At 37.9% G+C, this 20,339-nt stretch overlaps 2 protein-coding genes across 2 annotated transcripts in view; one reads left to right on the forward strand and one right to left on the reverse strand.

Moving 5' to 3' along the window:
• POLQ (DNA polymerase theta) overlaps window positions 1-1,461 on the forward strand; it is a 104,958-nt gene extending 103,497 nt beyond the window's left edge. Inside the window, exon 30 of the mRNA XM_040250652.1 lies at window positions 442-1,461. Within this exon, the coding sequence (XP_040106586.1) occupies window positions 442-555 (114 nt within the window). The 3' untranslated portion in view covers window positions 556-1,461. The remainder of the gene's footprint in view (window positions 1-441) is intronic.
• Window positions 1,462-5,613: 4,152 nt separating this feature from the next.
• The window catches only part of STXBP5L (syntaxin binding protein 5 like), a 344,970-nt gene continuing 330,244 nt past the window's right edge, over window positions 5,614-20,339 (reverse strand). Inside the window, exons 26-28 of the mRNA XM_040250785.1 lie at window positions 19,652-19,763; window positions 15,555-15,775; window positions 5,614-15,002 (exon numbers count right to left, since the gene is read on the reverse strand). Coding sequence (XP_040106719.1) covers window positions 14,961-15,002; window positions 15,555-15,775; window positions 19,652-19,763 — 375 coding nt within the window. The 3' untranslated portion in view covers window positions 5,614-14,960. The remainder of the gene's footprint in view (window positions 15,003-15,554; window positions 15,776-19,651; window positions 19,764-20,339) is intronic.

Raw genomic sequence — 20,339 nt, forward strand, 5'->3', positions numbered from 1 at the left:
AAGATACATGAGATTTCTGGAACCATTCTCTAGCCCCAGGATGGCTATAGAAAAGTAGAAAACCTAAGGGCAGAGAAGGAGCTCAGAGTGCTCAGCTTTAAACCCATTTTAAAAGAAATTCCTGATGCAGGAATATTTTTGTCTGTGAGAAGTCAGATGAGAATTTGGAGTCTTTCCCTACAGTTTTCAAAGCTCTGAGCATTCTGGTAAACCTGGCAGAGCTCCAGTTCCTCGGTGCAGACTAGTGTGGGATGCTGCCTTTTTTCTGGCTTAGAGTGAAGAGCTCCTGTCTGCCTTATCACCTCAGTGGGTGGGCTGGCAAAGATTCTTTATACAGAGTTTGTTAACCCCCCCCTTTTTTTTCCTTCCTTCCTTCTTTTTGTTTTTTTTTTCTTTTTTTAGTTTCGTTTTCTTTGTTAACCTCTCTTTATTTTTTTGTAGGTAGCTCAGATTGTCAAGAATGAAATGGAAAGTGCCATAAAACTGTCTGTGAAACTGAAAGTGAAAGTGAAGATAGGTGCCAGCTGGGGGGAGCTGAAGGACTTTGATGTGTGATTGTAGGGAAGCCTGGTATAGGTAAAATCACAAGGAAAGAACAGAGATTGCCCTTTCACCTACTTTATGAAAATAGAAACCCCCTCAAGTCTTGATGAATTTAGGATAGTAATTTTATAGTGAGAGTTTCAAAATGTGTATCAGAGTTTAATCCTCTATAATGTAAAAAACTACTCTTGAGGCAAAATATAGAGTTTAATGTTTATATTCACTCTCAAAAAGAATATCTGTGAAATTGCCTTTTATAGTTTACTGTGGCTTTAAACAGTTTCAGAACAAATGCTTGAAATTATGTACTTAGCACTTTGGGTCTAATCTGCCTGGTTGAGCATGAAGAAACATTTCTGCCTCAGGGGCATTTTCATCCCAATCAGGATTCAGACACTTGTGATACAGCAGGAGCTAGAGGCAGATAAGGATTTGGTTTAACATAAATCACCAGGGTTAGGTGATGTGTATGATTTTCATCCAATATGAGTGTAAGACTACTGAAGTAGTATTTTAAAACAGCATTGGCAAGTAAATTAAGAATTCTATAATGTGGTAAGACTTGATATGGATGTAGTCTAGGTATGGATTTTCATAAATTGCCATTTCTTCTTCCTTTTCCTCTTCCAATTCATATAATGAATGTATTTCTAATACTTAGGTATTATAAAACAAGCTACAAGCTACACCTCTCCAAGAAGTGTTCTGATCTGTAAGATCGTATATTTATATTGCATTATAAGATAACACTGCCAGAGAAGGGAAACACTTCCTCTAATCAGTCCCTTATTGCCTCTTTCTCTGTGGCATGGTGAGAATACTCATGATTAAAGATTGTACTTTATAATCCCAGTCAGAGCTGAATAACCAACTTTTTTTTCTTTTGCTGTTAATAAAATTAATTTATTTCAGACTTTATACCAGCAGTTCAGTTTTTAAAATTGTGTTTGGTCTAAGCTTCAGAAGCTAGTGTTTCCTCTTATTTTATAATTTGCTCAACAATGTCTGTGTAACAGAAAGTGTCTATTATATTCTCAATCAGTTATCAAAGGGCTCTTTTATGTTTGTTAATCACAATTTTAAAATTCAGTTGCTTTATGAGCAAAATGTAATACACTATTAGTAGTTGGATATTAGTGCACATGATCCTTAGACATTTTGATGGTTGGGGGAAGTGGGCAGAAGACGACAGAGGTAAGAAGAAAGTTACATCATTATTTCTTGAGTTTTTTCCATGTTTACCTGTACCATGTTTCTTAGAAAAGCTACATGAGTGTTCTTCAAATATGAGTGGAGGTGTATAGGTCACGTCCACCTCATTTTCTGTAGTCATGGCTTTGCATTTGTGGTTACATGCATTTTTTTCATCCTTTTTGACCTATCAGCTGAACTTAAAAAACAGGCACTCCTTGCTTTGCGAGATTCAGTTATGGAAAAATTCCAGTTTCACTGGCTTACTTATATCACACTAGTGTCCCTGCAACACAATTCAGATATCAGTTGACATGGTATATTAACTTAGTAATTGCATAAAGTTCAAACTTCACTAATAGCTCTTCCATCCACAAATCACTATGTTAATTTTAAATGCCCTTTGTGGTAGGTAGAATGATTCTTGTTCCCTCCCCAAATGTTGACATCCAAATTCCCAAAACCTGTGAACATATATCACACGGCAAAAGGACCATCACTTATATAATTAAGTTAGAGATCATGAGATGGGAAGATTATTTGGTTCATTTCAGTATGAACACAAAATTCCTTAGGAGAGGAAGGCAGATGGTCAGAGTCAGAGGAGAAAATGTGACAATGGAAACAGAGTGAGATTGATCATTGAAAATACTTCATTGCTGACTTTAAAGATGGAAGAAGGAGCTGTGAGCCAAGGAATGCAGCCAGCCTCTAAAAACTGGAAAAGGCAATGGAATGTACAGCCTCCAGAAAGGACAGAGCCCTGCAAGCACCTTGATTTTAGCACAGTAAGATCATACTGGACTTCTGACCTCCAGAACTGTAAGGTAGTAATTTGTGTTTTTGTTTTTTAGCTTTATTGAAATATAATTGACATATAGCACTGTATAAGTTTGTGTACAGTATAATGACTTGACTTATACATATTGTGAATGATTTCTACAATACGTTTAGTTAGCATTCATCATCTCATTTAGGTACAAAAAGCGTATTTTTCCTTGCGATGAGAACTTTTAGGCTTTACTTTCTTCAGTTCAGTTCAGTCGCTCAGTCATGTCCGACTCTTTGCGACCCCATGAATCGCAGCACGCCAGGCCTCCCTGCCCATCACCAACTCCTGGAGTTTACCCAAACTCATGTCCATCGAGTTGGTGATGCCATCCAGCCATCTCATCCTCGGTCGTCCCCTTCTCCTCCTGCCCCCAATCCCTCCCAGCATCAGGGTCTTTTCCAATGAGTCAAGTCTTTGCATGAGGTGGCCAAAGTATTGGAGTTTCAGCTTCAGCATCAGTCGTTCCAGTGAACACCCAGGACTGATCTCCTTTAGGATGGACTGGTTGGATCTTGCTTTCTTAGTTGCTTTCAAATATGAATCCAGTAGTGTCAACTATAGTCATCATTACATCTCTACTTTCTATATATAAAATGCTTTTTTATTTCCTTTTCTTGCCTGATTTCTAGTACAAGGACTTCAGGTACTATTTTTAACAGGAGTGGTTGAGAGTGGACACCCTTATCTTAGTCTAACTCTTGGATGGAAAGCTTTTAACCTTTTACTATTGAGTAGATTTTAGCTTTGGGCTTGTTATATATGGACTTTGTTATGTTGAGGTACAATCCTTCCATACCTGAGTTATTAAGAGTTTTTATTATGAACAGATGTTGAATATTGTCAAATTTTTTTCTGCATCTATTAAGATAATCATGATTTTTATCCTCATTCTGTTAAAATGGCATGTCATGTTTATTGATTTGCATGTATTGAAACATCTTTGTATCCCAGGTATAAATCTCAGTTGATTATGGGCTATAATTCCTTTAGTGTGCTGTTGAATTCAGTCTGCTAATATTTTGTTGAGGATTTTTGCCTCTGTATATCAGAGATACTAGCTTGTAATTTTCTTCTCTTGTAGTGTCCTTTTCTGGCTTGGTATCAGGGTAATGCTGACCTCATAAAATGAGTCTGGGAGTGTTCCCATCTCTGATTTTTTGGAAGACTTTGAGAGGAATTAGCATTAATTTTTCCCTAAATGTTTGGTAAAATTCAACAGTGAAGTCATCTGCTCCTGGGCTTTTGTTTGTTGGAGGGTTTTTTTAAATTACTGAATCAGTATTCTTACTAGCAATTACTTTGTCCAAATTTTCTAATTTTCATGATTCAGTCTTGGTAGGTTGTGTGTTTCTCATAATTTTTTCATTTCTTCTGGATTTCCCAGTTTGTTGGAATACAGTTGTTCATAGCCTCTTATGATCCTTTGTATTTCTGTTACAAACATCATTTGTAATGTTTCCTCTTTCATTTATATATTTTTAAATTTATTTTAATTGGAGGCTAATTACTTTACAAAATTATAGTGATTTTTGCCATACGTTGACATGAATCAGCCATGGATGTTCATGTGTTCCCCAACCTGAACCCCCCTCCCCCCTCCCTCCCCATCCTATCCCTCAGGGTCATCCCAGTGCGCCAGCCCTGAGTACCCTGTCTCATGCATTGAACCTGGACTGGCAATCTGTTTCACATATGATAATATACATGTTTCAATACTATTCTCTCCAATCATCCCACCCTCTCCCTCTCCCACAGACTCCAAAAGACTGTTCTATACGTCTGTGTCTCTTTTGCTGTCTAGCATTTAGGGTCATCATTACCATCTTTCTAAATTCTATATATATGCGTTAGTATACTGTATTGGTGTTTTTCTTTCTGACTTACTTCACTCTGTATAATAGGCTCCAGTTTCACTCCCCTCATTAGAACTGACTCAAACATATTCTTTTTAATGTCTGAGTAATATTCCATTCTGTATATGTACCACAAGTTTCTTATCCATTTGTCTGCTGATGGACATCTAGGTTACCTCCATGTCCTGGCTGTTATAAACAGTGCTGCGATGAACATCAGGGTACACGTGTCTCTTTCAGTTCTGGTTTCCTCAGTGTATAATTTTGTTGATTTGGGTCCTCTCTCTTTTTCCCTGGGTTAGTGTAGGTAAACATGTGTCAGTTTTGTTTTATCTTTTTAAAGAAACAATTCTTAGTTTTTTTTAACCTTTTCTATTATATTCCTGTTTTCCATTTCATTTATTTCTGCTCTAATCTTTGTTATTTACATCCTTCTGCTCAATTTGAGCTTAGTTTGCTCTTCTTTTTCTAGTTTCTTGAGCTGTAGAGTTAGGTTGGTTATTTGAGATCTTACTTTTTCTTCTTTAATTAAAAAATATTTTATTGCTAAAAAATGCTAACCATCATCTGAGCCTTCAGTGAATTATAATCTTTTTCCAAATGGTAATGTCAAAGATCATTGATCACAGATTACCATAACAAACAATCATAATGAAAAAAATTGGAAATATTGAGAGAATTATCAGAGACACACAATGAGTAAATGTTGTTGGATAAATGGTATCAGTAGATTTGCTTGATGCAGGGTTGCCACAAACATTCAGTTTGTAAAATATACAATATTTGCAAGTCTTTTTTGTTTCTTAAAGTGAAGTCGCTCAGTCGTGTCCGACTCTTTGTGACCCCGTGGACTGTAGCCCAGCAGGCCCTCTGTCCATGGGGTTCTCCAAGCAAGAATACTGGAGTGGGTTGCCATTTCCTTCTCCAGGGGATCTTCCCAACCCAGGAATCGAACCCACGTCTCCCGCATTGCAGGCAGGAGCTTTAACCTCTGAGCCACCAGGGAATGTAGGTATTTATTGCTGTGAATTTTTCCTCTTAGAACTAGTTTTACAACATCCCATAAATTTTGTTTCCATTTTTATTTTTCTCAAGATTCTATTTCCCCTTTAATTTCTTCTTTGATCCATCAGTTGTTCAGGAGAGTATTATTTAATTTCCTTGTAGTTGTAGAGTTTTCTGGATTTTTTTTTTCCTGTTACTGATGTTTAGTTTCATACCATTGTGGTCATAGAAGATATTTAGTGTAATTTCAGTCTTCTTGTGTTTGTTAAGATTTGTTTTGTGGAAAATGTACTACTTGTGCTTGAGAAGAATGTGTATTTTGCTGTTACTGGATAGAAAGCTCTATGTCTATGGCTGTTAGATTCGTTTGTTCAAATTCATGGTTTCCTTAATGATTCTCTTTTTGGATGATATATCCATTGTTGAGAAATGGGGTATTAATGTCCCCAACTATATTTGTATTAGTGTATATTTCTCTGTTCAGTTGTTAGTTTCTGCTAACTGGATGTGTAAATATTTACAGTTGTGATGAACTTCTTTTTGTATCTTTTTGTAATGACCGTTTTTTGTCTCTTTATTGTATTTACATTAAAGTCTATTTTGCCTGCTAAGTATAGATCCCCTGCTTTTGGGGGTGGAATAGGGGAGGCATTTATTGTTTGCTTGACATATCTTTTCCCATCCTTTTTAGTCTATGAGTGTCTTTAAGGCTAAAGTAAGGGTCATGTGGTGTTCTTGTTTTGTTTTTTTTTAATCCATTCATCTTTTGATTGGATAACTTATTTACATTAAAGTGATTATTGTACCCCAAAGTCTTCTGGTTAGGCAGGACTGGGAGCTACACTGAGCAGTGAGTGGGGCTATGATTCTGCTCCCCTACCTGGATGGGGAGGTGGAGGGTGAGGGGAGGAAGACCAAGCTCCAGGACTGGAAGGGATCTTTGTTTGAGGTCCGAAGTCAGGCATACGTGCACCTTACTGATTCGCTAATCAGATTTCATCACTGTCTTGGCTCTGCAGACTAGCAAAACCACTAGTTGGGACTACTACCTGGGCATTGTAGGTAGGACCTGGGTCTGTAAGATCTGAGTGCTTGTTACAAGCCCCTCCACTTCTTCATCACAATCTGATTCCCAGAGATCAAGCCCTGCAGATTCCCTTGTTATTCTCATGAAGCAAGACCTGAATGAGACTCCTAAAAGGGAACCCAAAACACTAGAACAGCTGGATGTCTACTGGGATCTCTTTTCTCACTGGGGAAACTGTAAGCTCAGGGGAGACCCATGCTGTGCTGGCGTGGGGTAGAGGCCATGCGGTCAGCACGTACCATCTCCTTTGATCCTTCTAATGTGGTCTATCTCAGTCTGTGTGGTACAGTGGGTGCTTTAGTCTCATTCATCATGCTCTAGGATTTTCTCAGCTGTGTCTTACCCATGAGTAGCTGTCCTCATGAGAAGGAGTGCAGTTGGGAATGACTTATGTCACTATCTTGGTGGCATCACCCCAAAATTTGTTTCGTTTTAAGCCAGTAAGTTTGTAGTTACTTTTTACAGCAAGAATAGGAAACTTAATACACGCATCCTGGTGAGTTACCAGTTATATCACTTCTTTTAGAGTTCGTCCGTGACCAGTCACTGCACATCTGTCATTCACTTTACATACAGATGGTAAAGCAGGTAACAATGTTGACTTGGGTTTCCCTGGTGGTTCATACGGTGAAGAATCTGCCTGCAATGCAGGAGTTCTGGGTTTGATCCCTGGGTCAGGAAGATCCCCTGGAGAAGGGAATGGCTACCCACTTTTGCCTGGAGAATTCCAGGGACAGAGGAACCTAGTGAGCTACAGTCCATGGGGTTGCAAAGAGTCTGACATGACTGAGTGACTAACATTTTCAATGTTGACTTCTGGTCTCCCAGTGTTTAAATTATGTGATATTTTATAAAAATAGTTAACCAGAAGAATAATCTGGCTAATTAAGATACAGGTACACCAGCAAAATGAAAAATGATAACACTGTAAAGTGAAATTCAAATTGGACATAGAGTTAAAGAAGCAGCTGACTGGAAGTACTGACACTGATGCCATTGCAGATACCCTAGATATGCAACTTGAAAAACCTAGTGAAGGCAAAATTATCAACATAATTGAGGGAAATGGTTGTCACTAAAAAGATGGAGATATCCTAGACAAAGTGATTCTAGCAAAAAACGTTATCACTTATTAACCTACAAACTTACTGTAATTTCAGTCAGTCTCAACAGAAATTTTTTTTTTGGAGATAGATAATATCCTTAAATTTACCTACAGAAAAAAACTCATTAAACTAAACTAAAAAAGGTCATTAGGACATATTATAAAGATTATAGTAACTTAAGAGTTTGAGAAGGACATAGAAATAGACAAATAGATTATTTGGGCAGACTGTTCATTTGCTATAAAAGGAGAAGACAGTGTTATTAAATGCCAGTAAATCAGTAAAATCAAAAATATTTTTATTTTTATGTTTATTTTGAAATAACTTCAAACCTAAATAAAAATTTCAAGAATAGCACAGAGACACTCACTCAGGTGAGGAACGACACTTAAGTTTTGTGAATTGGGCCAATTGTGTCTTACATAGCAAACAGGTCCAATTTCAGATCATGTGTCACGCCTACTTGTCATGTCTCCTTAAATCCGGAACATCCATCTTTCCCGTACTTTCATAACCTGGGAAGTTTGAATACAGGCTAGTCATTTTATAGAATGTCTCTCAGTTGGGTTTTATCCAGTGTTTCCAGATGGTGCATTTTTGGCAGCATTATCACAGAGGTGATGCTGTTTTTTTTTCATTACATGCTTATCAGATATATATGATATTCCGTTACTGGTTATGGTAACATTTATCATCTGATTAAAATAGTGTCTGCCAGGTTTCTCCAGTGTAAAATTATATACATATATGTGTATATGTCAATGTATATATAATGATTAACAAGTACTTTTCATGAAGATATTTTGACTCTAAATATCCTATTCATCCATCCCATTTTAACTATTTTTAGCATTCACTGGTATTTGTTGCCCATGTTCTTACTACAGTGGTTGCCAAAGAGAAATTTTAAAATTCTGTCCACATTTATTGGTTGACATTTTACAGTAAAGAAAAGCTCTCTCTTTTCCTAATTAATCACTTAACATCAGTGTGGACTCATGAGTTATTTTATTAAATTACTATCATTACTTTTGATACACAAATTATCCCTGATTTGGCCTGTATATTCCCTTTCAAGCTGACTTATGTGTCCTTTGGACACATCCACATGGTTCATTGAATATTTTCTGGCACAAAAACATGTTCCAACCTTGAAACCAGCTATTTCTTCAAGAAGCCTCAGTTCCTTTTAGCAGAGAAAAGTGTTCAGAAATTAAAGGCTAGGTACTAGGTGTGCTCCTGGTTCCTTGGCTGATGCTCCCAGTCCTCTGTGTTTGGAATTAGGATATGCATGTGTACAACACATACACTTTTTAAATATCGTGTGTGGGTGTAAAACTCACACAGGTGGTTCAAATTCTAATCTAATACTACAGGGGTTATTTTTGCTTTCCCTTTTATTTGTACTTCTCCAACAGGGAAAAACTGGCTTCCTGCATCCTCAGTAATTTACTTAATTGCTCCGTCTCTAGACTTCTGATCTGCGGGGCTGGCTTCTGCCCTGTTCATACAGGCACCTGTTAGCCTGAGCGCTAACCCTGCTCCTCACTCCAGGCTCTGTCCATCAGGCTGTCCCTTTCACCCTGTTCCAGTGCGGTCCCTTTGTGGGGCTGTGATAAACAACTTGCTCAGGTTGGTTGACTTTCAGACTGAAAGAACGGGAAAAGAGAAGAGGAAGGAAGGGCAGAATGAGGGAGAAAAGGAAGGGGAAAAGTGAAATCAGCATTTTAGACACTGAATTACAAATCTATGAGTCCTGAGTGAGTGTAATTCAAAGAGGGTGAAGAAATAAATGGATCCTTTTGAGAACGTTCTGAAGGGGATACAGGGTATTTGGATTTTTGAAGAGTTTGTCTTCATAGTTTTAATCAAAACATGTTCTTTAGGCTAAGGTTGGTTTGTTTTTCCGCCATCTTTGTACAGAACCAAAATTAAGAGGGAAATGGTGGTGGTGGGAAATAGTTTCTGAATAATTAGACAGCATTTGAAAAAATAAGATTAGTTTGCTAAGGCCACAGTGGAGATAAATATAAAGAAAATGCATGAAGAGGAATTAACCATGCGGATGAAAGCCAGAGGAGCAGCAGAATGCAGTTTCCTGAGGGACTTTTGGAGGTGCAGGTTAGTGTATGTTCGTGATGTAGGTGGTAGTATAAGCCTATAATAGATTATTTTTTTCTTGCATGGGATTAAGGTTTGAACTTAAAAAAAAGTGAGGAAGTGGCCATGAATGTTGAATTTGTAAATACATCTTATTTATTTCTCCCATTTTAGATGAATAAACTCTAGCAAAATCTTTCAGTTTGGGGAACTTTGCTGTAGTCGTTCAGTTGCTGAGTTGTGTCTGACTCTTTGCAGCTCCGTGGACTGCAGCACGCCAGGCTCCTCTGTCTCCACTATCTCCTGGAGTTTGCTCAAATTCATATCCATTGAGTTGGTGATGTTTAGGTTTATTTCCCCTTCTCTATTTTAGTTCAAATACATATACTGTACATAGCCCCCCCCCCACCTCCCCTTTTTAAAACAGTTATAGCTTGCAAAACCATGGTTCACAGTGTTGCAACTGAGGGTCTTACCTTTGTCCATATTTAATCTTTGCAACAATCATTAGTGGTATATGACATCATAACATAAGAGAGCATCTATGTACAAACATATACAATTTTATTGATATCTCTACAGACTACAAGAATTTTAAGTATAGTCACAATTGCTGAGTGCAACAGAAAAATAGTAATTTGTCATTTTCTGAAAAGATGCAAAAATTCTGAAGATGAAAGAAAGATACATCAATGATGTCATCTGTTTCTTATTTCCTAGAATAAAACATCACATAATTAAGTACTAAAAATTATAGGTTATTAGAGATTTTGATCCTGTGTACACTTGTCAATAACCACCACCTAGTTCATTTTCTGGCTTTGTAGTTGAGAAGGGTGGGCCAATACCATAGGGGAGCAGTGTGAGATGAGAGAATGGAACTCCCATTTTTTCATTAACTAATATTTCCTTGGATAGGAAGACTCTCCCTTTTTGAAGGTGAAAGCACTTTTTCAGGGCACTGGAGGCCACACAGTGAGTTGGAAGCCTTCTTCCTTTAAACACATGTCTAGTAACTTAGAAAATAAATCCCAAATCCTTTGTCCTGGGAGCAAAGACAACAATCAAAAAAGGAGAGATGTTCTCTCTTCTTGCTAAGATCAAGTTCAATAAAATATCACTGTGGCAGAACAGGTAGCTGGTACCCATGTCTCCTTCAAATGAAGAATGTGTAATAAATTTAGACCTGATTTAGTATATGATTGTTTTGAGAATTTCTGCTATCCAGCTAGTAAGAATTAGTTTTCCACTTAGTGTTAATGCTATTGAACTTTTATGATATCTCTGGTGTCTTTTGATGTCATATGTATAAGGCAATCAAAATCTAGATGTTTGAACTGGAATAATTAGTGGCAAAGTCACTAGGAGACAATCACAAAGACAGAGTTAGTAAGAGTTAATGGACCACTGCCTGGTCAGAAATTTGTACAGAAGACTTGTTTTGGGTTGCAACACAGATATCAGTCTGGCCAACACTGTATCTCCAATATCTTACTTTCCTTGACGCCTCAGAAGTGGGGCTTGAACACTGGCCAGTACAGACAAATGTGTCTTCCTTAGTAGTGGTGATCGATCTTGGCTGGACACTGGAACTATCTTGGAGGCTTTCAGAAGTACTGGTGTTTGGTTTCCACTCTGAAAGATTTTGGTGTAACTGGGAATTTTAGAAGCTCCTTAGGTGATTCTTATATACAGCCAAAGTTGAGAATCACTTCCCTACATAAGTGTTTGAATAGACCATCTGTGCTTCAGTTCTCCATCAAAGCTTCTTCTACTTCACTCTGGCTCCCATGTCCCTCTCTGCCTGAGCCTGCCTGTACCAAGTTGGTACTTCCTCTTCTTCTCCAAGTCAGACCTTTCCTGTTTGGCATTTTGTCCTTTCAGGGCTATGTTGTCTGCAAATATATACAATAAACTTCTACAACCATGCTCCCTACAATAGTGCAGTCCAAATATGTGACTTATTGGCATGTATTTCTGACATCTGGAGCAGTGCATCTATGAAACAGTAACTGCTCAGAAGTGGGGTTGGGGCAACAGAGGACAGAGGTGAAGAAGCTGCGAAGCTACCATGTTTCTCCTGATGCAAAGAGTGAGACCTGACAGGAATGTTGACTCGCTTTGGCATTGCCCTCTCTGAACAAAGGTGATCAAGTTACAGTGTCTTCCCACAAGGACAAACGATAATCATACAGATAAACTCCTGGGTTGTCCCAATGATCCTAACCCAATGAGGATTTTTAGTTTACTCTTCTTAATCTCCTTCAGCCAACCTTGGACATAATCTTTATTTTCCTTTTCCTTTCTCAAAGCCATGGTAACCTCGTAATGCAGGTAACAGACATATGGTTCACATTTTTATAAAAGGACTCCAACAGTAAACTTTTTCCTTTATAATCCCCTAGTATCTTTGAGTAGTAGAGACACTGGATTCTGAGAATTTGAGAATCATTCGAAAGCTATATGAAAGGTTTGAAAAATTATCTTTATGACTAAATTATCAGAAAACATCTCACTCAGTTCTGTCACCATCCTTCGAAAGTTAGTCAGACAATGACCCTGATGATGACTAGGGCACTAAGTCTGGGTCTCAGTGAAGTGTAGGAAACAGAGCTGATAGTACTGCTTTTGCAGGGGATTAAAATAAATGATGAATCAGTCATCCATCCCTCCAAACTCCAGGGTTAAGATAATTTATCGGTAGGGATTATTGCTGGCATTATTAGAACCAGGAAAACATATACTTTCAATTTTTCATGATGAATTATAATGCTAAAGCCCTATTTCTCTCCTGGGACACTAAGAAAGGCTTCTCTCTTAGGGAGTCATAAGGAGATAAGGTCAACTTATAGAGACTGCAAGCCTTATCTTCTGATATCACCTTAAGCAGACAAAACATAATTTAATGATAACTAAGGCTCAGAGTCATTTTCTCTATCATTGTTCAAGTTACTAGGAGTATTTTTCTTATGTTTCAAGGTAAAGGCAAGACAGTTAAATAGTAGAGAAGAGAGATGTAAAGTATTCCATGCATCAACAGTAGTTGTCTTCCAAAGATGATGATGATGATGATTAGGTGGTGGTAGTAGTATGTATGTATGTGTCTGTGCGCATGTGTGCTAAGGTCAGTACAACAGAACAGAAATGTTCAAAGAGAAAAATCACGTCCATATCACATTCTTGTTATTGCTATCTCTTTGAATTATAAAAATAATTTTGATACAGTAAAACCTCATTAATTTGTATTCCACTAATCACAAGTTTGTAGGATGAAGTTACCCTTACATTAAGAAAGGGTTTATAAAAACTATATTGAAAGACAAAAAGAACCTCTTTTCAAGCATTTCAGAAGCACCTTACTTCTACTTGATGTGCCAGTTATAAACTTTTGGTCTATTCATTAAGGTCAGAGTTTTAAGCACTTCTGTGAAATGCTATTTTGTCCTTTCTGGTGGGTTTTTTTTTTTTTGGTATGCTTTAAAATATTCTGTATTTGCTTTCTTTCTCAAAATTAATTTGCTCTTGTCAAAATTACTGAGAACATTAAAGAAAGTGCCTCTTTAAACAAATTCACCAGAAGTTTAAAAAACTAAAAAAAAAAAAAAAAAAGCCCCAATACTATTTTTGGCTAATAAAAGATCCTGGACTTAAGAAAAACGGAGAATTCTGAAGAAACACAATGTAAGTCTATTAAGACCCTGATTAACCAAAATTCAATGAGCGAACCCATTAATTTTCTTTGAAAAGATTCTTTTTGAAAGAACAGCATACATATTATTGGCTGGGTCCCAGAATCTGCATATTCTCATTCCCTATGACCTGACTTCCAGAATCCTGTTGAATAATGGTAGCAGGTGTCTGTCTTGTTGGCCTCTACTGCTTCTCTGTTCTGATAGATATCTTTTATCATGTTAAGGATTTCTTCCTTCCCCTTTCAGAAGAGTTCTTAGTAAGGAATTAGGTGTTTGGTATCTATTGACATAATCCTGTAGCTTATGTTATTTAGCCAATTGAGTGACAAAAGTATTGATTTTGTATCATTACACTCTCTATGTGTCTCTGTCATCCATAGTGGTGACTAAACCCAAGCTAGCAAAAACACCACCACATTTTATAACCTGGTAATAAATATTGAACCAAAAAGCAATTTCTGATGAAAGCCCTTGTTAATCAGAAATGTCAGAATCCCTTTCCTAAAACATTAACTGAGGTTTTACTGAATCAGACTAGAGAATGACCAGTTTGGTCTGTGAGTATCAGGCTGCAAGAGCACCTTTGAATTGAAGACCCCACGGGGATTGAACAGTAATATACTGTGTAATTGGCAGACAAGGATACAAATGGAACATTAAAAATATATCACTTTAGTGTGAAATCAGTTCTCAAAGCTAACTGCATTGTTCTTGTGAGTCTAGTTTCCCCAAACCTATTGTCAACTCCCCTGCAGAGTATAAGCCAAGCTGAAAAAAATACTTCAAGGTGACCCAACCCTGCATTGGTTGTGACTAAAAATAGCAACTTGTTCTGAAGGTGATGGAAATAATTGTGTTAGGAATAGTTTACCATACTGGCTATATTTGATTATGATTGAGAACTGTGAATAATGTAAAATTTAACGGAGAGAGAACAATGTTAATCAGACTCTTGACATAAGAATTCAGTAATGTCCTAGTATATAATGAAAGTTATAGATGACAAGAAAACTCTGGTTTTGTTTGCTTTGTCAGTTGGGTATCGCAAATGTACTTGAAATGCACTTATATCTTCTAACACAGATTTTTTTTAAATTGTCAGGTGTGGCCCAATTTATAAAAATAGTTTACCATAAATCTTTTTTTCTTCTGTCACAACATGCTTTTTTCTTTTCCTCTTAAGATGTTAATTTATCATGCATTTTGTTTCATTAAGTGCATTAATGCTTTTTGTTTGTACAGGATTTTTTCAAATCAGAAGGACTCCCCGAAGTTCCTAAATGTAAATCCTTAGCAAATGACATGCCAAGATGATAGCTCCATTCCATGTGGGAAAAGGCAAATTCAGCCATATCTTGGGATTTTAACCAGGATTCCAGCCTTGGGTTGTACAATGTCTGTGATAAGTCTCCCTTATGATAAATTCAGATGGATTGTAATGGAACATTTTGTAGAAGAAACTGGCTTCTAGCAGTTGAATATTGATGCTGGGAATAAATTTGGTTTCCCTGAATAATGGTTTCTCAAAGCAGTCATAGCTTCTTTTGAAGTTTAGAATTGGTACCATTTCTTATCCTTATATTTCAGCATTAACTGCAAAGAAAAAATAGTCACATAAGATGTTAAAAAATATTTAAAAGTGCTAATCCAAGCTCATGTTGAGCACATCATACATACCAAAACCTCAAAACTTCTAAAACGACCTTTGTATTGTGAAATAAACTACAGATAGATATTTTTACAAACCAGTCAAGCTCTAAAGATTTGCCTGATAGGAAATGATTTTTAATGATTGAGACAAAAAGGAATGTGTGAATTCAGCCTCTGCTGCCCCTCACACCTTGAGCGGGGATCATATAATAAACCTAAGTACCTCTGATACACCCAGTGTATCAGAACCAGTAGATACTTTTCTTTAAAGCCATCCTCTAAGGTAAAGAAATATTAATATAATACTTTTTAAAAAAGCACTTTTTTCCTTCCCAATCCAAGGAGAATTATAATACATACAGCAAGGTCCCAGTTACCTTGGCTCTCGCACATGATTGCTTAGAGTGGCATCTCTGTTTAGGCTCTCTTGTACAGAACCTAAATGTTTAAAGTTATTACTGGATGAAGATGCCTATATTTACATAGGCAGCTTACCTCGTGTGCATGTTTGGAAAATGCCTCTGCACTGGTCATCATGCCTGCAGTTTTCTCTTCCAGCTCTCCTAGCCTCTGTCCTCTCTCATCAAGTGCGATCCGTGCACGAGTCAGCTCTCCCATCACCCCTCCGGCAGCGCCTTTCATCCCTTCTATACCACCTGGTCCAGGAATGTGCTGTGCGAGGCTGCGTGATGCTTTTCCTGCGGAAGCTTCCCCAACTGGGAGTTCAAGCAATAGCAATTTAAAACACTTTTTCAGTAATTCAAGTAAGTATAGTCAGGCTTGTGACCAAACAAAGTACTTATATTGAATTTTATTGTCATAATTCTCACGGAGAGACATATTTGTTCCTATCATAGACATATATGTATTTGGAGATGTTAGCATTTACCCAAGAAAAATGCCTATGAAAGAGACTGAGATATTGTTACCACATGTTTTATGTATATGGGGGAGGGGTTCATACAGTATGACCTAATTGCAGTTTGACATTACTGCATTGGTATGCTCACAATTTTATTGTGACCTCATATTTAACTCATATTAGTGTCTGTTCCAAACTCAGGCCTGATGATTTATTTAAATTTCTGCCCAGCTGGGCATTTCAAATCATCTGTGTTCATCTTCCTGTCAGCCTTTGTAGCCCTCAGTAGTTTTTTTTTTTTTTTTTTTAAATCTGAGTGTGTGTGTGTGTGTGTGTGTGTGCCTGTGTAAATATAGAGAATGGGGTATATATGCATTACAGGCATTAATACACATGTTGAAACTTTATTACTTTATAAAAGATTAAAAATTTCACCATCATTTATAAAACTCAGTTTTACTTCATTTGAATGGAGTAACTTTGGGAAAGATATACCCATTTGAATGCAGAGTTCCAAAGAACTGCAAGGAGAGATAAGAAAGCCTTCCTCAGTGATCGATGCAAAGAAATAGAGGAAAACAATAGAATGGGAAAGACTAGAGCTCTCTTCAAGAAAATTAGAGATACCAAGAGAACATTTTATGCAAAGATGGGCACCATAAAGGACAGAAATGGTATGGACCTGACAGAAGCAGAAGATATTAAGAAGAGGTGGCAAGAATACACAGAAGAACTGTACAAAAAAGAGCTTCACGACCCAATCATGATGGTGTGATCACTCACCTAGAGCCAGACATCCTGGAATGTGAAGTCAAGAGGGCCTTCAGAAGCATAACTAAGAAAAAAGCTAGTGGAGGTGATGGAAATCCAGTTGAGCTGTTTCAAATCCTGAAAGATGATGCTGTGAAAGTGCTGCACTCAATAGGTCAGCAAATTTGGAAAACTCATCAGTGGCCACAGGACTGGAAAAGGTCAGTTTTCATTCCAATCCCCCCCAAAAGGCAATGCCAAACAATGCTCAAACTGCCACACAATTACACTCACCTCACATGCTAGTAAAATAATGCTCAAAATTCTCCAAGCCAGGCTTCAGCAATACATGAACTGTGAATTTCCTGATGTTCAAGCTGGTTTTAGAAAAGGCAGAGGAACCAGAGATCAAATTGCCAACATCCGCTGGATCATCAAAAAAGCAAGAGAGTTCCAGAAAATAATCTATTTCTGCTTTATTGACTATGCCACAGTCTTTGACTGTGTGGCTCACAATCAACTGTGGAAAATTCTGAAAGAGATGGGAATACCAGACCACCTAACCTGCCTCTTGAGAAACCTGTATGCAGGTCAGGAAGCAACAGTTAGAACTGGACATGGAATAACAGACTCCTTTTCCTAGTATGTCAGGGCTGTATATTGTCACCCTGCTTATTTAACTTATATGCAGAGTACATCATGAGACATGCTGGGCTGGATGAAGCACAGGCTGGAATCAAGATTGCCAGAAGAAATATCAATAACCTCAGATATGCAAATGACACCACCCTTATGGCAGAAAGCACAGAAGAACTCAAGAGCCTCTTGATGAAAGTGAAAGAGGAGGGTGAAAAAGTTGGCTTAAAGCTCAACATTCAGAAAATGAAGATCATGGCATCTGGTCCCATCACTTCATGGCAAATAGATGGGGAAACAGTGGCTAACTTTATTTTTTAGACTCCAAAATCACTGCAGATGGGTGACGGCAGCCATGAAATTAAAAGATGCTTACTCCTTGGAAGGAAAGTTATGACCAAACTAGACAGCATATTAAAAAGCAGAGACATTACTTGGCCAACAGAGGTCCATCTAGCCAAGGCTATGGTTTTTCCAGTAGTCATGTATGGATGTGAGAGTTGGACTATAAAGAAAGCTGAGCACTGAAGAATTGATGCTTTTGAACTGTGGTGTTGGAAGACTGTTGAGAGTCCATTGGACTGTAAGGAGATCCAACCAGTCCATCCTAAAGGAGATCAGTCCTGGGTGTTCTTTGGAAGGACTGAATCTGAAGCTGAAACCAATACTTTGGCCACCTCGTGTGAAGAGTTGACTCATTGGAAAAGACTCTGATGCTGGGAGGAATTGGGGGCAGGAGGAGAAGGGGATGACAGAACATGAGATGGTTGGATGGCATCACCGACTCGATGGACGTGAGTTTGAGTGAACTCTGGGAGTTGGTGATGGACAGGGAGGCCTGGCGTGCTATAGTTCATGGGGCCGCAAAGAGTGACATGACTGAGTGACTGAACTGAACTGTACTGAACTTTTGAAAATTGAAAAATAGCTATCTTGATAAAAATTGAGTGAGCAGTCCCAAGGATGTAACATTAGGAGTGGAATCTAGATTAAGTTTTCTAAAAGTAAGAGCTTATTGAGATATAATTCACATATTATAAAATTCACAGCCGCTGCCACCCCCACCCCCATCACCACCACCACCACCTCTCGCCTTTTTAAAAATATTTTCTGCCTGCGGTGCATAGCTTGTGGGATATTAGGTCTGGACCAGGGACCAAACCCTGGCAACAGCAGTGAAAGCACCTAGGCCTAACCATTGTACCTCCAGGGAGTTCCTCAGTTCACCCTTTGTAAGTGTACAGTTAAGTAGTTTTTAACTGATTCTCAGACTTGTGCAACTATCACCACTATCTAATTTTAGAACATTTTTATCACCACCCAAAGAAATTCTGTACCCATTAGTCCCTCTTTTCCCTGTTCCCTGGCAACTACTGACTTTCTGTCTCTATGGATTTGTCTATTCTGAGCATTATGTACAAAAGGAATAATACAATATGTGGTCTTTTTTGTCTTCCTTCTTTAATTTAGCATGATGTTTTCAAGGGTAATCCATGTTTTCTGCTGCTGCTGTTAAGTTGCTTCCGACTGTGTGTGACCCCATAGACGGCAGCCCACTGGGATTCTCCAGGCAAGAGCACTGGAGTGGGTTGCCATTTCCTTCTCCAGTGCATGAAAGTGAAAAGTGAGAGTGAAGTCACTCAGTCGTGTCCAACTCGTAGCGACCCCATGGACTGCAGCCTACCAGGCTCCTCCGTCCATGGGATTTTCCAGGCAAGAGTACTGGAGTGGGGTGCCATTGCCTTCTCCAAATCCATGTTTAGTAGGTATCAAATGTCATTACCTTTTATAGCTGGTCCATTTTATGGAAGCACTAGATATTTTGCATAGTTAAAAATTCAAGGAAAAAGGAGTTTTGACCTGTAGAGACCACATAGGTGAGAGAATCTGGAAAATCTTAATTTCTCTTTGAGAATGTTCCTTTTTACTGCATTTTAATTATTGTTCTTCAGAGTCTCTGGTAGTTTTTTTTTTTTTTTTTTGGTAGTTATTTTTTAAGTGATTTATTCTGTACCATTGGTAAACCTTGAATTCTGAATAAAGAACTTGTTTCCTAGAAGTAGTTAGAGGCAGGTAGATTCAAAAACATTTTTTCAGATTTAAGTAACCAAGTGCCTTCACCTTGCCTTGTAGGTCTGATCTACCTGCAAATGACACATTTATTAGCTTACTGATTATTTGTATGAATTACATGTACTATTTTTGTTAAACTGTTTCTAAAACAAAGTGACCAGTTATATTCATGTTTGGTAAACAAATAATTTTCATGGTATAGAAGCAAAGCCCTCATCTAGAAAGAGGTCATCTGTTTTTTGATACAGTTTGTAATCAGGAGTTTACTCACAGAGCTCTTCTCTGTCAAATGTTTGTCCACTTCCACCAAACAAGCCCTTGAGAAAGCCTCTGTTTTGAGCTTCTGGTGTCTCTATAGGAGTAAACAAATCTCCCAGCATGTCCTATATCAAATTTAAAGAAAAAAGCATTAGATTAAGAATAAATTAATAGGTCAAAAGCTAACATGGTGGCATGTTAGAGCATGTCATGAAAAGGCTGAAAAGTCTGTTCTCCATATGTTTTTGTGGTAGATTTTGCTTAGTTTCTAATTCCCTCTCTCTGGCACTTCTTCCTCCACCTTCTTCCTTTCCTTTCCTCCTCCAAGAACTGGCATCCTAAAATATTCACTTTTCTGACCTCTTGTCTTCTAATAATCACCCTAGGATTAATTTACAGATTAATCCTGATTACAGAATTCACTGGCTTTATTACACATACTAATCGGAATTTACATAGATATGCTCCATTATCTTTAACTTGTTCTAACTTTTTTCTAACTTGCTATAAAATGTTTGGTCTTTCTGTGTGTTAGCCACTCTTTGCGACCCCATTGAGCCTGCCAGGCTCCTCCATCCATGGGATTCTCCAGGCAAGAATCCTGGAGTGGGCTGCCATTTCCTTCTCCAGAGGATCTTCCCAACACAGGGATCGAACCCAGGTCTCCCACATTGCGGGCAGACCACCACCATCTGAGCCAC

This window comes from Oryx dammah, unplaced genomic scaffold (genome assembly GCF_014754425.2).
Source record: "Oryx dammah isolate SB20612 unplaced genomic scaffold, SCBI_Odam_1.1 HiC_scaffold_2, whole genome shotgun sequence".
NCBI lineage: Eukaryota > Metazoa > Chordata > Mammalia > Artiodactyla > Bovidae > Oryx > Oryx dammah.